This window comes from Apium graveolens, chromosome 7 (genome assembly GCF_009905375.1).
Source record: "Apium graveolens cultivar Ventura chromosome 7, ASM990537v1, whole genome shotgun sequence".
Lineage (NCBI taxonomy): Eukaryota > Viridiplantae > Streptophyta > Magnoliopsida > Apiales > Apiaceae > Apium > Apium graveolens.
In genome coordinates, this window is record NC_133653.1 from 139,457,809 (window position 1) to 139,477,588 (window position 19,780).

Consider the following 19,780-nt stretch of genomic DNA (forward strand, 5'->3'; position numbering starts at 1 on the left):
ATTTACTTCCAATAGTGAATTATACCTGAGCTCGACTCTAACTATAAACTCATCTGTAAAATACATATAAATATCTTTTTTATATAATTTTAATTTAATGTAAATAAGTACAAATTCTGGTTCAGGAATAACGAATATGACTTGATTATTGTAATTTTTTTACGGATCAGTCTCTATTGTTCAGGAATAACGAATAGTTAGACTTTTCTACTACTATACTTGAGTTCCTCCTCTCAGAGAAATCGTAGAGTGTACATAGAGAAAAACACATAGGGACTTTCAAATTTGTTTCTGCCTTAGGCTTTGTTCGAGTATGTTGTTGAAAACTGCTGTGATGTGAGAAAAAGTGCTGGTGGAAAAAATATTGTCAGGAAAATTAAATGACTGTTTGGTAATTTTTTTAATTTATGCACATTTTGAGATATAATATATAAAAATAATATTTTTGAGAAGGTTTGATAGTGAAACTGATAGCTAATTCCTGTAAAAGCTAAAAACAGTTTTTTCCAAAAGCACGGGGACATGCTTTTGCTAACAACAATTTTTAGATTAAAAGCGCTTTTTTAGACGGTAGTTTTTAAAATTTACCAAACACCTTTCTGACAGTTTTTCATCAAAAAACTGCTGTAACTGTCTGCAATAGTAATATCAAACGGTAGTAAGTTTACGTTGTTAAAGATTGACTATTGATGTGAATGTGATCATGTTACAAGGCCAAAAATATGGCTAATTTGAGATAAATTGCTAGAACAATTGCCTATATATGCTCGTGCTAGCACATGATCTGCAGAACTAGTTCATTCTATAGCCGGGGCCATTTGTCAAATTTTAGAAGCTGGATAATTCAAATATAGCAGAATGGGTCAGTTAGAAAATGTTAGCCGAATCATTCATATCTAATAGCGTATACCTTTATGTGTACAATCTCATTTTTTAATTTTCAATTTTTTGTATAAATTTTTCTTATTAATATTATAATTATGAATGTTTTCCTAAAGAACCTAATATGCACTTTTAATACCATGGGTGCACTTTTAAACAACACTTTTAATTTCTTTAGCATGGTATAGTCTACAACTGTAATTCTTTAATTGAATATAACGTATTTAGTATTGTGTACTATATATCATGAATATATTATATTATTATGATTTGTAATTCATAATCTCAAAATATCAAATATTTTATACTCCCTCCGTCCCTCCCAAATGTTTACATTTGGGTTGGACACGAAATTTATAAAAAATGATAAAGTAATGGAGTAAAGTTAAAAAAATGAGTAAAATAGTGGGAGTGATTAATATTATACGTATAAAGTGGGTATAGTGTAGAGAATTAGTGGATGTAGTTATTTTAGAAATTATAAAAAAATTACTATTTTTAGAAAATTTTGAAATGTAAACAATTGGAAGACATACCTCAAAAATGAAAGTATAAACAAATGAGAGGGACAACGCGAGTATCACTTATGACAAATGTGTAAAATTAAAAAAAAATATTATTCAGAAATGTTAACTTATTTATCAAATAATATTATTTATTCAGATTCAGATTATTGATCATTCACATATATTAATCATTCAGATATTATTTGTTCAGATTTGTCAAATGAGTCCTAAAATGTGAACGTCCCGAGTCATTGTCCCATCTTATGACGTTGAATGAGTCGTCCACAATTAGTAAATGCCAGCCAGTGTCATGTAAATGAACGTAAAATGGGACAGCTTTACTTTACATCTATGAGAAGGAACAAATTAGAGAAACTAATCGGCTGAGGAGAATATGATACATCAATTTCAAAACTTTCCTATAACATTCATATCTATACAGATTCATTCATTTACTAATTTACAAGAATGCTGGTAAATATTGTTTGAAACATTGTCTTAAATTATTAAGGGTAACAGGTTTTGGTATAAATGAATCCATACCATTTGCGTAACACTCATCTGCACTCTCTGATAACGCATTTGCTGTCATCTGCATCAATATCAACTTCTGTTAGTAAAAGATTTATGTTTTCTCATTGATGATGCACGAAGCAATTAGTGCTGATGATTAAACTGTAAGGCCTACTTAGCAGAGTACAAATTTTCCAGGTTTACATAAGATTAATCAAGACAGGCCACTTGCAACAATTTTGAGTTATAGGTCTTTAATAACTTTCAAATTTTCATTATGCGTCGCTTCTAGAGTTGCAAAAACTACTATTCTAATCGTAGAAACTCTTTATCTCTAGACTCTAGGCCTAAGAAGCAAATAAAACAAATCGATATTTCATGCCGTAGTAATCTTGTGCCTAGGAGACATTTCTTAGTAACTAACAAGAACAAATATAGTTACATAACAGCTGCACTGTAAAAAATACCTAAAACATGGGGAATAAAAGTACAAGTCAAGAACTTTTTAAGCAATTTGGATGGACACATAGCTGAGAATGTTTACCGGAGTGTCATTGTATATTTGTAAAAAAAATTATTGAATAAAGAAGATCCGCACACCGTTCTTCGTAGGTGTATCCTAATTTTTTTCTTTGGTTTTGAGCTTGTTTTGATTACTCAGGTCCTAATCTTTAGGAATAGTTCAATTAGAACTACACCCAAAAGTTTTGTTTTGAGGCTGCGATAATGGCATGTGGTGAGGAAGGAATGCCAAATAATCAAATAATAGGCAGATGCAGTAAAGGTACTTTCAAACGACTCAAGTTAGACAGTTTTTTGTTGGCTCTTATTAAATCTGGAAATGAAGTCTACTCAGATGTTATGCTATGAAGAGAGATATGTGATATTGTGGTCTAATGTACTTCAGATTGGAAGCACTATAGTCCTAACTCCCAATGTAGAATGCATTTTGCAAACTTTAAACAGGAGAGCACACAAGATACCAGAAAATATATGCACTCATTACAGGGAAATGAAAGGTTCGATTCTTACTGCAATGATAGGAATTCTCTTTCTGGACGACTTATATTCCTGTCCATTTGTAAATGAATTTGAAGGTGAAACATCAAACTCCACCCCCGCCTTAATTGCTGCTTCCCAGTTGCCTGTTTCCTCAAAGGAACGTATCAGTCTTGTGGCTTCCAAGCCATCCATAAGTGGCATGTACAGATCCTACATAATTTCATTAATTAGAACACATCTTACTCCCGCTATGACAATATCTAATCAAACATTTCGAAGAATTATGAAGTAAATATACAAGAAAGTCATTACAACAATTCCATCAATCTATTTATCTTTAAAAATATTAATTAATAACAAAACTTGAATATGCATTAACCTGGGGAAGCACGAAAGCACACAGATATAGCAGAGTTCATGGAAAATTACCATAAAAACGATATCATAATTACTGCTATGAATTGCTCGGACCGCTTCCACTCCATTGTTAACAACAACTATTTCATGGCCCAACTGTTTCATCATTGAACGTGCTACTATCACATTAATTCTGGTATCTTCTACAAGAAGGATCTTAGGTTTTGATGTAGCTTTGGGAATGTCTCTGCTGTCATTGGAAGTGCATTCAGAGCTCCTCTCCAACATGGGTTGCATCTGACGCATTGCCTGGGGATCTCTTATCTTTGTCATATCAAGAACATCTTTGCATCTTTCCGAGGTATTGCACGCATTCATATTAGAGATTTTGAGTTGACTATTTTCGCCATTATGTGTCGTGTGTTCTTTACCAATGGAAATCTTGTTATTGCACTCAGGACTATACATCAAAGAACTTTCTGGTTCTGGTGATGTCTCAGTAACATCAACTTCTGAACATGCATCTTCTATTAGACATATATCCTTTGGCGTGTTGTTACCAGAGGGGAGTGAAGAAGAATCTTGGGGATACCCAATACGTGTATTTATGGCACTAAGCCCAAAACCGTTAGGTCTTAACATCTGGCTTCGGCCAGGGCCACTAGCAGAAAATATAGGTCCCAGAGTTCTAGGCTCAAATTTAAAGAAGCCAGAGTTTGTATCATCATCATTCATATCATTTGCTGCATCATGGCCGATCATGTCTCGAAATTCATCAGGATCATCTGAAGAATCGCACATAGTTGAAACTTTATATGGTAGTATGAAAGTAAAGACAGATCCATGATGCTCTCTGCTCGAAACAGTAAGTTGCCCTCCCATTAGCTCAACCTGTTACGTATACGCACAACAATTTCGGGAAGGATCAATATATGTGACTCTAAAACTAAGTGAAAAATCTTTTAGAATTTAAGGAAGAAAGATATTTGCTCTACCATTCAAAAACTACTATAACACCGAGGCAAAAGAACTAAAACAAGTTTAATAGAAGAAAAACATAAGGTAGACCAAAATTATTTTTAAGAGAATAATTATGAAAATTAGGCACAGAAAAAAATAGACAGCTGTAACAAACCCACTGCAATATGCAGGTATTAAGAAACAAGTACACAAAATTAAAGGTACTGATGAAAAGTACCAGCTGTTTGCATATCGCGAGACCTAATCCTGTGCCACCATACTTTCGAGCGGTGTCTGCACCGGCTTGCATGTATTTGTTGAACAAGGTTGGTAAAGCCTTTTCTGTTACATTTAAGTGATGATTGGATTAATGCATTATAGGTGACCAAATGAACTGAATATTACTTGGCAAAGTGATTGACTGAAATCTATCATATAATTAGAAAAGCGATTACCCACTAGGAAAGTAATTTAATGAAGTGAATACTTAAGGTAAAACGAATACACGAAATAACAGTAAGGAAAAGTCTCAAGAAGTTTATCCAAAAACATTTTGGTCACTGATCCACCATACCTTTTGATAATTTTCTTGCATTCAATATCTACAATAGTTTAAGTCGACCCTTCTCTTTTCTCTATCAACAAATAGCTTCTTCTGCAGCTGTGCATCTTAATCTACGCTCAAAATGTCCTGAACATCCCAGAAGGGCTGCAGAAGCCATCTCTCGACAACAAAAACCTTAATAACACTCCCTCTCATTTAATAGGCCACTCCTGGGGGGAGGGGGTTAAATGGATCACATATTATAACACTCCCCCCTAATTTTACAGCCGAAAGAGTGGATAACTAGTAGCCCATCTTTTGGCTCAGCTCAAGGTCTAGATTAATATTTGGGATCAGATAATTGAGAATAATACCACTGTTGGTTCTATCTCAACCCTAAAGTTTGGTTGAAGGTGAGGAATTCGCTCACAGTTATCAAGTAGCACTTTGTCCCTCTTGGGTTAGATAGTCATAACCTTAGCTTTGATGCAATTTCTAAACCCAACAGTTTTCAAACGTTATGGTATTAGGGTGACTTGATTGGATCATATTCATATATATTAACACTTAACATAATCCTATTAGTTTTCCAGAAGTCTCTCCCAATTGTAGCTATCCAATTACTGATCTGTCTCACTCTATCTAATCCAGTGTATTAAAAAGTTTTTCTTGTCACTCTATATTGATAATCGCCATTTACTGAATAAGCAAATTTGGAGCTTACAGTGGATTACAAAAAGAAACCAGCAAGTCATACCTGGTATTCCGATCCCCGTGTCATAAACATCACATCGTATCCACACTGTTGTTTCATGAGGAGGGTATTCCTCTCTATCTCCGTTTGTTGATGCTCCATTTTGTAGAGGGTTCCTGGTTACCTCATTTTGTCCATGATTTTGAAAAGGAACTTCCCCGTGATTTTGTCCATTAAAGTCTTTCTGATCACTTCTACTCTTGGAAGTTGATAGGGCACTGTGATCTGTACGTCCTTTTACTGGAACAGTTTGCTCATCTGTATATGTAACATTTGGAGACTCTCCTTGCTTACAAGCACATGGATCATGTAAAACATAAAGCTTTATTCCAACCTTTCCCTCATGAGTGAACTTGATTGCATTACTGTGGATTCATGTAGATAATAAACAGAAATATGCTTAAATCATTAAGAGGAATTCATTATTTGACAAAAAAGATCACAGTAGACTGAGGTACTTTTATTAGTGACATCATATTTTTTTTCAGTTGTCTGAAGGCAGTTTGACTAAAAAGGTCTTAAATAAACATGAAAATCTCGATCTTCCAGAAGATTTGAAAAAGAAACTCTAAAGAGCTCAATAGTCAGTACCTGATCAAGTTGGTGAGAATTTGACGAATCCGTAGAACATCTCCAATGACCTAAAATTGATACAAACATTTCAAAATATATTTCTCTAAACAATGCATGTACTCAGCAAAAAAAACAATGCATAAAACTGAATCTCAAGGGGAATTTAGAGTAGAAGCTATACACTTCAATTTAATAAAAATAAGCAAATCACATGTTCAGTTCACTGAAAATATGATTCACAAGTCCTCCATAAGAAGAGAAGAGGGAAGATAAAAATCAGATTCAGGATTATATGCAGATTGCAAAAAATCTGTCGTACATTCTCCATCTGTATATTAAGAACGATAATCATCCTTAGACACCAATGAAGAAGAAAACAATCTATACAGTACTTTGTACATAAGTATTTTAGAAAATGGAAATTTTGAGGCCTTGTTTCGATAGGCTCCTTATGGAATTTCCGGGAACTGGCGCTTGGAGCTTTAATTCTATACATTTCTGTTCGTACTCCCTCCATTACAGAATCAAAGTCATACTTAAAATATTGCAACGTTGCAAACTGATACTCAACATTTAACTAAAGCACTAAATGTTAAAAAAAATTGATAAAATGCTAATTTGGAAGCCAAAAACAAATGTCCAACACTTCCATTTAGAGATTAAAACAATAATTACAGTAATTTCTCTCTAGCTAAAGAAGATTAGTTGTCCAATGGGGAATGCACTACAAAGAAAACATGCTGGCTTGAGTTGTTTAATTGCTTCCACATTTGATGATTCTTATTACTGACTGAATAAACCTTACCTCTACTGGAACATCATCAGTTATATGCCCTTCTAATGTTAATATCTTCTGTAATGATGCTGCAGCTGTTTGGAGTACATGCTTTACTACCTCTCTTGGCCTAAATTTGGTAGCTTCCAACCTCATAACTCCTAGAAAATATTGCAAGAAAGGATAATCATAGATGCAGGTGAGATAAATCCTAGAATTAAGAAATATAAAGAATGATCAGACAATATAAATATCAAGAGAAGGATTTAGCTCCAAACCTGACTCGACCTTGGAAAGGTCAAGGATGTCATTTATTAATTGTAGGACCAAATCACCAGAAGATAGCATGACACTCAATAGTTGTCGTTGCTCCTTGTCAAGTTTTGATGTTGAAAGGATTTCTGCCATACTTACAACACCTGCTAGCGGAGATCTTATCTCATGTGACATAGTTGCAAGCATTTGTTTTGCTCGCATAGTTTCCTCTGCAGAAGCATGAATAGGCATACATGAAAAACTTCTGCTTAAAAGCAACAGATCTAACCAAATTCAATTATATAGCTAGAGTTGACGAACCTGTAATATGAATTGATTTGTTGAGTTCCGTCTCCTTGGCCTTTTGCACTGCTATCTCCTCCCTAAGTTGTGCCATCTTCTCTCTTTTTCTGACCTATGATCACAAACATAGTTTGTCATGAGAAGTGAAGGAGTGGCATAAGTATCCAATCCTATAGTATAATTAGCGTGGCATACTTTTGGGCACCAAAGGCAGATGGAAATATATGCATGATAAGAAAATGAAAAACAGATAAAACTTTTTTAACGAATCATTAATAATAAAAGCAAACTGACCTGATCAGTAACATCCATTCCCATATAATTTACACCAATAGTCTCTCCGGCTTTGCTGAATACCGGCTCTACATATATCAAAAATGTCTTTGACCCAAAGAGTTCAGTCTCAAATGTGATTTCTCTTTTCGCAGCTACTCCACGCTCCAATACTTCTCGTTTGAAGTCTTGAGACTCTTTGACACCACCACCAGTAAAAATCTCGACATCTGTTTTTCCTATAATTTCCTGAAAAATCAGTGTATTTGAGGAAAGCCTGTGCCAATTCTAGAGGTAGAGCTTCAGAATTAAGATAACGGTATAGAACTAAAAATCACTGATACTAAACTTTCATTAAAGATAATGAAGGTTCTTTAATTTTACATTCATGCACTATATATAACTTCATTATATATATCAGATTAAGCCATAAAAAGTAACCGCTTTTTACCTGTTCTCCCAAAGTTGGAAAATGATTATAGATGAAGCGGTAGCGCAACTCATTATCCTGTAAAACAAAACATGATTAATCATATTGAAATCACTTAGCTTTGTGAGAACATAAACAACGCCTGATGAACTTAATAAACAAAACTACTTATAAAGATGTCACAGAAGCAGCAGTACTGAAGAAACTTATGTTCTTTTCATCTTTTTGGTAGTCTTCTTTTTTGCGTTTTGGTCGTCTTTCTTTTTTCTTGATAAATGGTAATGATCAACTACAGAAAATTAAATATTCACACACCCAAGTCTCCGCTGAGGCTTGAACCTACTACATCTTGTTAAGAATAGAAGAGGGGTATCCACAATTCTAGGGACTTTGGTAGCCTACTTTTTTCACTGTAAATATTACACAAACAATGTATGATATGGTAGAACTAAATTATAAACTTATTTTTACTTAAGTTACCTGATGCCCAATGACTACAGGTGCATTTTGAAGGACAAAATGCAAATAATTATCTGCTCGTCTCAAGACTTGGGACAATTCTTCCACAGGTGATGACTGCCTTTCTAAATTTTGAATGCTCTCCTGCAACTTCTCTAGGGCTATTTGCTCTCTCTGCATGCTTGCCTCCAACAATTTTTGCAGATGAATAGCTCGCTGCTTCCAAAATATGAGTGTGTCATACTCGGCCTCTACTTCCGGTCTTTGATCATGAACTACAACATCATTTTTCCTCCGAGGAGCTTCTTGCCAAATATCATAGATTCCATCCAATACAGACACCGGACGCTTATTTCCACCGTATTTATGTTCTTCAAACCGGTGTTCTTCTATCATTTCTAATTTCTTGAGCTCAACTTTCTTCTGCTGCTTACTAAGGCTATCAAGTTCTTCTCTCAGCAGCCGGACAGCATTAGCCTGTTTATACTCCCAACTTTTTACAAGGTTGGACAATTGTGAGGATCCCTTTTCACTGTACGTAGTGAGATCAACAAGACGATTGAAATCAACTGCCTCCTCCTTAAGCTTAACCCCCTCCAGCATATCGTGGTCTGCTCCTGGCTTCTCCAAATTAAAGCGCTTTCCTTCTTCATTAATATCTTCCGGCCACATGGAAGATAGGACTTCCATGTCCATTTCTTCACTGTGGTCATTCTCCATGTCACAATCCATATTTACCATTAAAAATTACATATACGTCTTATGTGACAATTAGCATGAACATTAAACAGCTTCCACGAGTGCTTCTTCGCCCAAATATGCACATCCGCCTAGTTGAGCTAAAATTTTGTTTCCCACACAGTTTCAAGTACTTGTATAAAAGTGCTCATTCACTTGCCTAAAAAAGAATTCCTTATCAGGTGAAAGCCTTCAAAAGAATGTAGCAAGTAATTCATATGATATTCAATATCAAGAACTACAAATTGTAAAGCATGTAACAATAGTATGTCAGCAAACAAAAAAAATATCAGCCGTGCATAAATGATACTGGTAAGTACTAAATTATGTAGTCCAGCTATATTCCTAGCATGGATATGAAATGCATTACAATTCTGGTGAACAGAATACGATGATCACAAAAGAATCGTCTCTTATTCAGCTATAGCTAGTTAAGCATTCCTTTGCAGACAGACTACAAACTCTTTAACATCACAGTAATACATGTGATCTATTTAATATATAAAATTAATAGCTTTCTTACAATCTGACCCTTACAAGTGCAGCAAATATATTTGGAAAAGACATACTGTACATCATGTAAAGGTACTATAAGTAGCCTGATTCACATGATAGGTTGTCCAACCTTATATCTTGTTTATGGACTAATAAAGCATTCTTTTCAGAGGCCCTGACATACTAAATCAACTTCAACTCCACAATATTCCCCCAACTTAACAATAAGAAAATTTGGAAAGAGAATAATTAAACAAGCCTTCTCATTACCAAGTATCTATGAAGCTGAACAGGTAGAGAACTTCTTAAGACCAAGAATCGAAAAATCAAGAAGATTTGAAACCATAAAAGACCAGTTGGACATCAAAAAGTGTTAGAAATTTACAAGTAAAATACTTATGCAAATACACAAGATGGAATAATACAGTTACAAACATGCAATGGTGATCAAAGAAATGATGAAAACAAAAAAATCCCAGATTGTAAAAACAACAAAAAGTAATCAAAAATGAAAAAGACCAACCTTGAAGTAAATTTGAAACAAGCAATTGTTGCAACAGCAGCAGTGAAGAATCTTGAGAAAAAGGAAAGGGGGGGTAGTAGTTAAATTACTGTAGATCTAAAAGAGTCTGAGAGAAGAAGAAAGTAAATGTTGCTGAAGGGTCAATGAATAAAAATAATATGAGGGGGATGATGAAGGCAGCCATGTGACACCAAGGAGAAAAAAAATGTAGAGAGGGGGGAGAAACTCAAGAAGCCATGTGCAATGAAGCTCAAAAATATTACTCAAATGCGTGGCTTTTCTTGTCTTTTAAATATCCCTTATATTTTTATTCATCCCTTGCCAGCATACAAACATAAACATCTGTTATGCATCCCTATTGTTTACTAATATTTCATATACATACACATATTCTTCACTCTCCTTGTATGTGTATATATTTCAGTGTTGTTGTTGTTGTTATTGTTCTTGGACGGTCGTCTCGTTCTGTACCTTGTTCATCCAGAGTCTTACATATTAATCATCATCTTACTCTCTCATCCATCTCTTTGCTCCTTTGAATATATATAAATACATTAACTATAATTTTACGTAATGTTGCATTGTATAATACAACTGGGCTAGTAGCTGCCATCATGCCATTACTACCAATTATTTTATATTCATTACCTCTGCTCTGCTGCAATAATATGTATAATTATATTGGGGCGTAATCGAGACGAGAATACCCAGCCTCCTCGAGCTCCATTGAAAATGTTCAAGCTCGAGCTCGAATTGGACTGAACCTTAAATTTTAATCTCGAAGTTTTACTAAAAGTTTGATTCGATTTTCCTAAATATTGATAAAAACTCGAAATAAGATCGTTTCGATTTTTATTCGATTAAATATGAAAAATACAAATAAAATATCCAGTTATTTATATAAAATTATTTTTTTAAAAAAAATATTAAAAATAATAAAAGATCGATAAAACTCGCGAGTCTTACGAGTCGAATAATTATTTATTATCAGTCTTGATATAAATAAATAGAATAAAATATGATCTAACGATTATTTGCCGGGATTTCGAAATATAGATATATATACTCGGGATGAAGAGGGAGACAAGAAGCAGGAGAATTTAAAAATAAGGGGAAAAGGAAATGAGGCTGCTCCCCGCGCTTTTCCGAGGTTTACGTATTGGCAGGGCCCGTGATGTATACGCTCTAGTAACTAGTCTACTACTAGCTGCTAGTCTACCCAGTTAAACTTAATAGAGTTTAGACAAAAAAAATACTACTGTTTTATTGAATTTATTAATTTATGGTGTATAAAAATATATTATCTCCGTCATATTGGAATTGCATAACATTACTTATTTTAGTGAGATTAAGGGTAAACGAGTTAAACAGTTGCTGAGTTACTCGAACTCTACTCGTTAAATAATTGAATTCGATTTGAAAATAATTGAGTTGAGCACGAATTTCAATTTTTTTAATTTTTAAATGAGCTGAACTCGAGTTTCAAATTACTCGTCTCGTAAGGTTCGCGAGCCTTATCGAGCCTCTATTATTTTAAATTTTTTGTTATAAATATATTTTATATAATTATGTAATATCTTTTTATGTATTATTTATTTTTATCGAATCAAAATCGAGCCGAACTGATTATATTTTAAATTTTTGATGATTTATATGGATAGAAAATACATCCTAAAGATACATTAAATGTCACATTAACTACAATAGGGCTTCTTGTCTAAAGTCCAGCACAGACCTGTCTAGTCCGAACTCGTAGTAGACTCAGGACGGTGCATGTAGACAAGGCCCACCAGCAGAGGTCGTCAAGGTCCATGAACACAAGTTGTTCAAAGACTAGGCCTAATACGGCTGGAAGAGCAGAGACATGAGTCCAAAACGGACTCAAAGTCCTACGTAGAAGGTTCTGGAGTTCCTTCCCTTCTAGGACTCTTAATTACTATCTAAGTTGGAGACTTGTCCACCAAGTCTCCCAACACAAGTCTAACCCTAGATTCACCCTATATAAAGGGATCTACCTCTCAACCTAGAAACTACGTTTTTGGCTTGATTCTCTACCACACAGAGATACGTAGGCATCCTGCAAGGACCGATAGTCCCGAACGTGAGAGCAACCATTAAAGTTCGAAGCTCACAACCCTAGCATTAATTACTAACGCACTCTAGTTTTTATTCCACAACATTTGGCGCCGTCTGTGGGAAGACTACAACAACCATGGTGAACACACGGAGCATAAACAATGATGGAACAGACACTCATGTCCCATCGCGAACAATCGCATCAGTGGTAGAGGTACCACCGCACTCAACCTATGCCCAACCTATGCCTCCACCCAAGGAGGATCCCTGATAGGGGCAACTGAGGCTCAGCCACAAGGGACAAATCCCCCGCTCCTTAAGAGATAATTCCCCAATTTCAGCAGCTACATGCACCTGTGAATCCTCAACCTGTAGGTATGAGTACTCGACGGTCGTGACCACTAACCCCCTTACGGGATGCCTCTATACCTTGAGGGTTGAGGAAGTGGACACTCTAATTGGAGTGAAGCACAAGGGTGAACGCCCCAATACATACGTGACTTGGATCCTATTCTAGAGGATCGAGATTTTTCTGGACCCTATTCTGATAGAGACTCCGAATCATCGGACGAAGAGGTCGCTCCACGGAGGAGGCGTGCTGGTAAAGAGCTGATGCCTAGTACCAACCAACGGTGTTCCTCCGGAAAAACTCATCCAGAGGATTGTGCAAGTCGGGCGAAGGGTTGAAAGAGAGCTCCGCAGGGATCCCAGGAGCACTCAAGGGATGAATCCCCTAGATTTCCAGGAGAGGATCAGGGCTCATGAAGTTGAGATCCAAAGGTTGAAGCGCGACCTGGAGGCGCACCTGACCCCAAGACCTCCACTTGCTGCGAGGCAAAAAGATCTTCCTCCAATCATAGACCTGGATGGTCCAATACCGAGAAGGGATGTTGCCCGAAGGGCTGATCCAAGTGATCTCATGCCCTTAGGAGATCCTGATGATCCAAACCCACCATTCACTGACGAGATAATGAACGCCCGCATCTCAAGGAAATTCAAGATGCCCACCATCAACGCGTACGATGATACTGGCTACCCTGCTATCATGCCGGGGCGTTCTCTATCGCCCCATTGCTACAGCTCGTGAACGACGCTATTAAGTGTCGGGACTTTCCTCAAACCCTATCGGGTATGGCTCAAAGGTGGTACAACTGTCTGCCCCCAAACTCTATTGAATCCTTTAAGGACTTAAGCCAAACTTTTATCAAACAATTTATTAGTGACAGAGTACACAAGAAGAGTTCGGCTTCCCTCATGGGCATAGTCCAAGGAGCAAAGGAGTCCCTGAGAGACTATCTGAACTGATTCACGAGGAGGCTTTGAAGGTCCCTAATCTTGACGATAAGGTAGCTATGATAGCCCTACAATAGGGGACTAGAGACGAGTTCTTTAAGATGTCCCTGGCCAAACGCCCTCCTGAAAGCATGTCGCAGCTCCAGGATAGGACCAAAAAGTATATCAAGGTGGAGGAAAGTATGAAGAAGACAACGGTGAGTAATGAGCCTGTTGGAAACAAGAAGCGGAAGACAGATCAGGAGTACGATGCCAAGGGCAAGTATTCTCGAATTGGAAAAAACTCGGACTCCTCCTCTTTTAAGAAGAATATACAACCAAGGTTCACTGAATATACGAGGTTGAATGCTCCAAGAAGCCAAATCCTTATGGAAATTGAGAAGGACAAAGAGTTCAAATGGCCAAATCCACTAAGGGGAGACCCCGAGAAAAAGACAAGAGTCAATACTGCAGGTTCCACAAAGATATTGGTTATGATACCGATGATTGTAGGCAACTCAAGGATGAGATTAAGTATTTGATCTGAAGGGGAAAATTCGGACGTTTCACCAAGGGTAAAGAGGTGGGAGGCCAAAAAAGAGATAATGATCGAAGAGATGACAATCGAAGGGGTAATGACAGAGATCGCAACCCATAGCCCCGAGGGCCAGTAATAAATATCATCTCAAGAGGTCCTACAACAGCTGGGACTACAAGGAACTCTCTAAAAGCTTATGCGAGAGAGGTGATGAGCATAGTTTGATAACCATCTAAGCGTTTCAAGTCAGAGATGATGCTTGAATTTGGTGACCCAGACCTTGAAGGATTGAAATTTCCTTAGGATGATCCTCTGGTTATCACTAGGGTAATTGGAAATTGTCCTGTTATGAGGGTCCTAGTGGAAAATGGAGCTTCGATGGATATTCTTTTCTATGACACATTCATAAGGATGGGCTACAATGATTCTTAACTAACTCTATCCGACGCACCCATCTACGGATTTAACCATGTGGAATGTAAAGTCAAAGGAGCAATACAACTTCCCGTAATTATCAGGGAAGTGCCCAGGGAGGCCACACAGATGCTGAACTTTCAGGTTGTTAAGTCATCCTCTACTTATAATGCCATCATGGGTAGAATAGGGATCCATGCATTTAAGGCTGTCCCTTCAACCTACCACATGGTATTGAAGTTCCCAACTAGGAACGATGTTGGAGAGGCGAAAGGAGATCATAAAATAGCCTGCAATTGCTATATTGTAGCACTTAGGCCCGATGGAACCAGGGGCAGGTCCTCCCCATAGAAGGCATGAATGACCGTGAGAATGACAAACTTCGAGGGAAGCCAGAAGAGGACTTGGTCCCAATTCCCCTAGACCCCTTAGACCCGGAGAAGGTCACGTATATTGGGGCATCTCTGGACAAGCCCTTGAAGGGCCAATTAATAACTTTCCTATAAGAGAATAGTGATGTGTTTGCTTGGATAGCAGCTAATATGCCTGGGATTGACCCGAACCTTATAACTCATAGGTTGAATGTTGACCCGACTTGAAAAGTTTTGAAGTAGAAGAAGAGAACGTATGCCCATAATAGGCTGAAAGCCATTAAACAGGAGGTCGAGAAGCTCTTAGAAGCTGGATTCATGGAGGAAGTGCAATTTCCTGAATGATTGGCCAACCCCTTAATGGTTAAGAAGGCCGACTGGAAGTAAAGGATGTGCATCGACTTCACTGACTTGAATGATGCTTTCCCTAAAGACTGCTACCCCTACCAAGGATTGATACCCTGATCGATGCCACCGCTGGATATGATATGCTAAGTTTTATGGATGGCTTCAGTGGTTACAATCAGATTAACACAAGGATGACACCTCCAAGATATCTTTCATAACTGACTTTGGTGTGTTTTATTATCTCGTTATGGCTTTTGGACTTAAGAATGCAGGAGCTACTTACTAAAGGTTGGTAAATAAGATATTTGCCCATCTAATTAGGAAGACCATGGAGGTTTATGTTGATGACATGTTAGTCAAAAGCCTAAGCAATGTCGATCATATTAGCCACCTTAGAGAGGCATTTGAAGTGCTGAGGCACCACAAGATGATGTTAAACCCCACCAAATGTGCTTTTGGTGTTTGGTTTGGAAATTTTTTGAGTCACATGGTCTCAAAGAGGGGAATAGAGGCCAACCCCGACAAGATCATGGCCATCCTAGACATGGAGCCACCACGTGCCATTAAGGACGTTCAAAAGCTGACAGGAAGAGTCGCAGCTCTAGGGAGGTTCATCTCCAAGTCTGGAGACAAATGCCTGCCATTTTTTAAAACCCTTAAGAAGGTAAAGAATTTTGAATGGACAACTGAGAGCCAAGAGGCCTTTAAACAGCTAAAGAAGGATATGACTGAAGCCCTGTTGCTAGACAAACCAAGTCCGGAGGACACCCTTTAATTGTACCTAGAGGTATCTGAAAAAGACATAAGTGTAGTCCTTATAAAGGAAGAACAGAAACTCCAAAAGCCTGTATACTATTTAAGCAAGGTTCTCCACATGGCATAATTGAACTACCCCACCACAGAGAAGTTCGCAGTCGCCCTTATCATAGCCTCAAGGAAGTTGAGACCATACTTCGAGGCTCACAAGATCGAAGTCCTGATGGGCCAACCCTTGAGAAACATTCTTCATAGCCCAAAGGCCAGGGGAAGGCTCATTAAGTGGTCAATTGAGTTAGTAGAATTTGGCATCAAGTACAAGTCTCGAACGGCCATCAAGGCTTAAGCCTTAGAAAACTTCGTGGTCGAATGCACCATTCACGACCAAGAAGTCAGGGGCAAGAGATAGTAACCCCAAAAGGAGGAGAGAAAGAGAAGGATAAATAAATGACTCTAAAAGAGTATCGGGTTCTCCATTTTGACGGAACATCCAAAACAAAATCTAGTGGTGCAGGTCTAGTTTTCCAAAGCCCCGATGGATTCATGATTAGGTATGCATTGAAGTTGGACTTCCCAACTACGAAAAATGAAGCAGAATATGAAGCATTAATAGACGGATTAGGCTTGGCTAGAGCCGTGAGGGCCAAAAACCTGAAGGTCTGTGGAGACTCAAGACTTGTAGTTGCTCAAGTCAATGGAGAGTTTGATGCCAAAGATGATACTATGGCAAAGTACCTAAGAGTCGTGAAAGGAATACTAACTCAGTTTGATGAATGGTACGCAGAACATGTTCCGATAGAGGAGAATACTACGGATGATGCCCTTTCTCAGTTCGCCTCATTCGAAATCGAGAATTATCCGAGAAGTATCTACTTTTAGGTCCTGAAGACCCCTACTATACATGTCATAAATCTGATAGCACCGGTTGGTGTGGCAAGTTATTGGATAGATCCAATCAAATCCCACTTTGAGACTGGATGGCTCCCTGACGATGCCCAGGAGGCACGCAAGCTGTCAGTGAGAGCATTGAGATATTCATTGATTGAAGGCCTTCTCTATAAAAAGGTCCTTTGTTATCCCATACTTGAAGTGCTAGAGACCTCTTGAAGTAGAGGAGGGGCTTAAAGAAGCCCATGAAGGTATTTATGGACAACACCTAGGGTCAGGGCCCTCACTCACAAGATAACTCGATTGGGATTCTACTGGCCTACTATGCTAGCCGATACAAAGGCTTATGTGAAGATATGCGACAGATGTCAGAGGCACGCTCCTATAGTACGACAACCCCCGGAGAGGCTTATAACTATCAGCACACCCATCTCTTTTGCAATGCGGGGAATGGATATACTTGGACCATTTCCTGTAGCATCGAGACTGAGGAATTTCATTGTGGTAGCCATAGACTACTTCAAAAAGTGGATTGAGGCTAAGGCACTAGCCAAGATAACCACCAAGCAAATTGCCCAATTCTTCTGAGAGAATGTGATATGTCGATTTGGGATCCCACACATCCTTGTCACAAACAATAGGCGGAAATTTGATAATGTAGATTTCAGAGAGTATTGCGACGATAACAGCATAGAGCTTCGCTTCACCTCGGTTGTACACCCACAAGCAAACGGGCAGGTGGAAGTTGCTAACAGAATCATCCTTGATGGACTTAAGAAAAGGGTTGAATGCTCCAGGAACACTTGGGCAGACGAATTGCTGCCTATACTATAGGCATTTCATACTAGCTGCAAAGTGACAATTGAAGCTACCTCATTCGTACTAGCTTTCAGAGCTGAGGCTATGGTGCCCCTTGAGATCACCCATGGATCACCTAGGGTCGAAGCTTATGAACCAAAAACCAACGAAGAAGGCATGAGGCTTGCTCTCGATCTCATTGACGAGGTCAGAGATGAGGCCAACGCCCACAATGCAGAGCATCAACAAAGAGCCTCCCTCTATTGTAATAGAAGGGTTAAAGAAAGGTTTTTTTAGCAAGGAGACTTGGTCTTAAGAAAGATTGAGGCATCATGAGTTGAAGAGAAAGGAAAGCTAACCCCTAACTGGGAAAGGCCGTATAAGGTCAAGAAAATATTAGGACGGGGATCCTACAAGTTGGAAACCCTGAGCGGTGACGAAGTGCCTCATACCTGGCACATTTCGAACCTGAAGGTTTATTATATTTAGGACATGAAAGACATGTTCCTAGTACTTAGTAGTAGATGGAGGAATAAGGTCGATCGGTGTACGAGCATCTAATGAATGAAAGTCCCGAAGAACCAAAGTACCGAAAATAAAAGATGAATATGAAAATAAACTACAAATGCAGGAGATCCTGAAGGATCATAAATCAAGTCACGATGGACAATTAGGTTACACACCGAAAATGTTCAAGTCCATGAAGAACCGCAAATAGATAATTGCTGAATAAAAGCCACACACGGCAAACAAAGACATGCAAGGCCTAAACACTGAAGGATAATTTTTAGTCCAAAATCAGATGATTGGCCAATAGTGGTACCCTCGGAAACGGCCCAAAGGCCACACGAATTTACCACATCCGGGTAAGAGCTATAAACGGAGCCAATGGACATGTGAACAGAGTGCATCTCATCATCATGGGTGTCCATCATCTTGAAAAAGTCTTTTGACTGTTGATAAACTCCAAGAGAGCTCTAGAATCCCAATCTTAAAACTTCCTCCCAAGTTTCTTCATCAATATCCCCAAGGCCATGTGCTCACTCCTCCGTTTTGTACTTTTAGTGAAAGAAGCTGCGAAGTAGGCATTGACCTAATAAGAAAAAGATATTAGAAAATAAACTTCACAAAATGTATTTGGTCGACCAAAGTCTACACTAGAGACTCCAGCCTATCGAAGAAGGTTGATCAGCCTCTAAAGAAGGCCCTTGACCGACTGAATATCCCTCGGAAAGGGCTCCAGCCAACCGGCCTCTAAGGGAGGCCTTCAGCCAGCCAAGATCCTCCTTAAATTTGAAGTATTGAAAGCCTCCGCTTCCGGAAGCTGTTCGCCTAATAAGAACAAATTTAACCAAGGGTAAATTAGAAGGAAGATAGGTACCCTCAACAGAAAAGCCTCTAAGGCCAGCTTCGACAAGCTTCCTTTGAATTGTGAAGACCCATCACGACCACAAACATAATAGTTTATGTTCAAGACCCATCACGAACGTGACCGATACATGTTATCCAAGAAAGCAAAAAATGTTTCCCCCTGACCGACCAGAGGGGTCATGAGTGGACCCATTGGCCGATCAGAGGAGGCTGAGTAGCCATCCATGAAGGTCTTTGGTCGTCTAAAGGGTCCTCGAATGAAGCCCCCACCCGACAAGGCGCTCCTCGAACAAAAAAGAGAGAAGAAAGTCTAAGGTATAAGTCTCAATCCAAGACTAATTATACTAATTGTAATGATTAGTAAAAGTATTATGGTAAGAGCAAAATTTAGCTCTTAAACCAAAACTTATGGTCGTCTATAGCCACGACTTGATATTAAGAAGATTGAAGTTCAAGAACCTCCACAAAACAAGGTCCTGAAGGGCCAAGAAGCTCTAGAAATTGAGGTCCCGGCCGACTTGGGCCTCAAGGGCTTGGTCTCCATGGATGACCAAGAGCTTGAAGACGACTCCTCCACTTGGAGGGGTTAGGCCAACTAGGACGTCC

At 38.3% G+C, this 19,780-nt stretch overlaps 3 protein-coding genes across 3 annotated transcripts; 2 read left to right on the forward strand and 1 right to left on the reverse strand.

Annotated features, from left to right (window-relative positions):
- Nucleotides 1-1,776: 1,776 nt before the first annotated feature.
- On the reverse strand, nucleotides 1,777-10,828 carry LOC141670992 (histidine kinase 5). The gene is made up of 13 exons (XM_074477058.1): nucleotides 10,343-10,828; nucleotides 8,608-9,484; nucleotides 8,149-8,205; nucleotides 7,719-7,946; nucleotides 7,443-7,536; nucleotides 7,145-7,351; nucleotides 6,897-7,027; nucleotides 6,110-6,159; nucleotides 5,522-5,883; nucleotides 4,459-4,562; nucleotides 3,333-4,151; nucleotides 2,934-3,113; nucleotides 1,777-1,980 (listed from the first exon to the last, which is right to left on the reverse strand). Exons 2-13 carry the CDS (start codon nucleotides 9,325-9,327, stop codon nucleotides 1,849-1,851), a joined length of 3,084 nt encoding a protein of 1,027 aa, XP_074333159.1. The 5' UTR covers nucleotides 9,328-9,484; nucleotides 10,343-10,828; the 3' UTR covers nucleotides 1,777-1,848.
- Nucleotides 10,829-15,710: 4,882 nt separating this feature from the next.
- LOC141674062 (putative mitochondrial protein AtMg00860) lies at nucleotides 15,711-16,136 on the forward strand. Its single transcript, XM_074480788.1, has one exon. It carries the CDS (start codon nucleotides 15,711-15,713, stop codon nucleotides 16,134-16,136), a length of 426 nt encoding a protein of 141 aa, XP_074336889.1.
- Nucleotides 16,137-16,564: 428 nt separating this feature from the next.
- Nucleotides 16,565-16,996, forward strand: LOC141674063 (uncharacterized). Its single transcript, XM_074480789.1, has one exon. The coding sequence runs from the start codon at nucleotides 16,565-16,567 to the stop codon at nucleotides 16,994-16,996; it is 432 nt and encodes a 143-aa protein (XP_074336890.1).
- The last annotated feature ends 2,784 nt before the right edge of the window (nucleotides 16,997-19,780 follow it).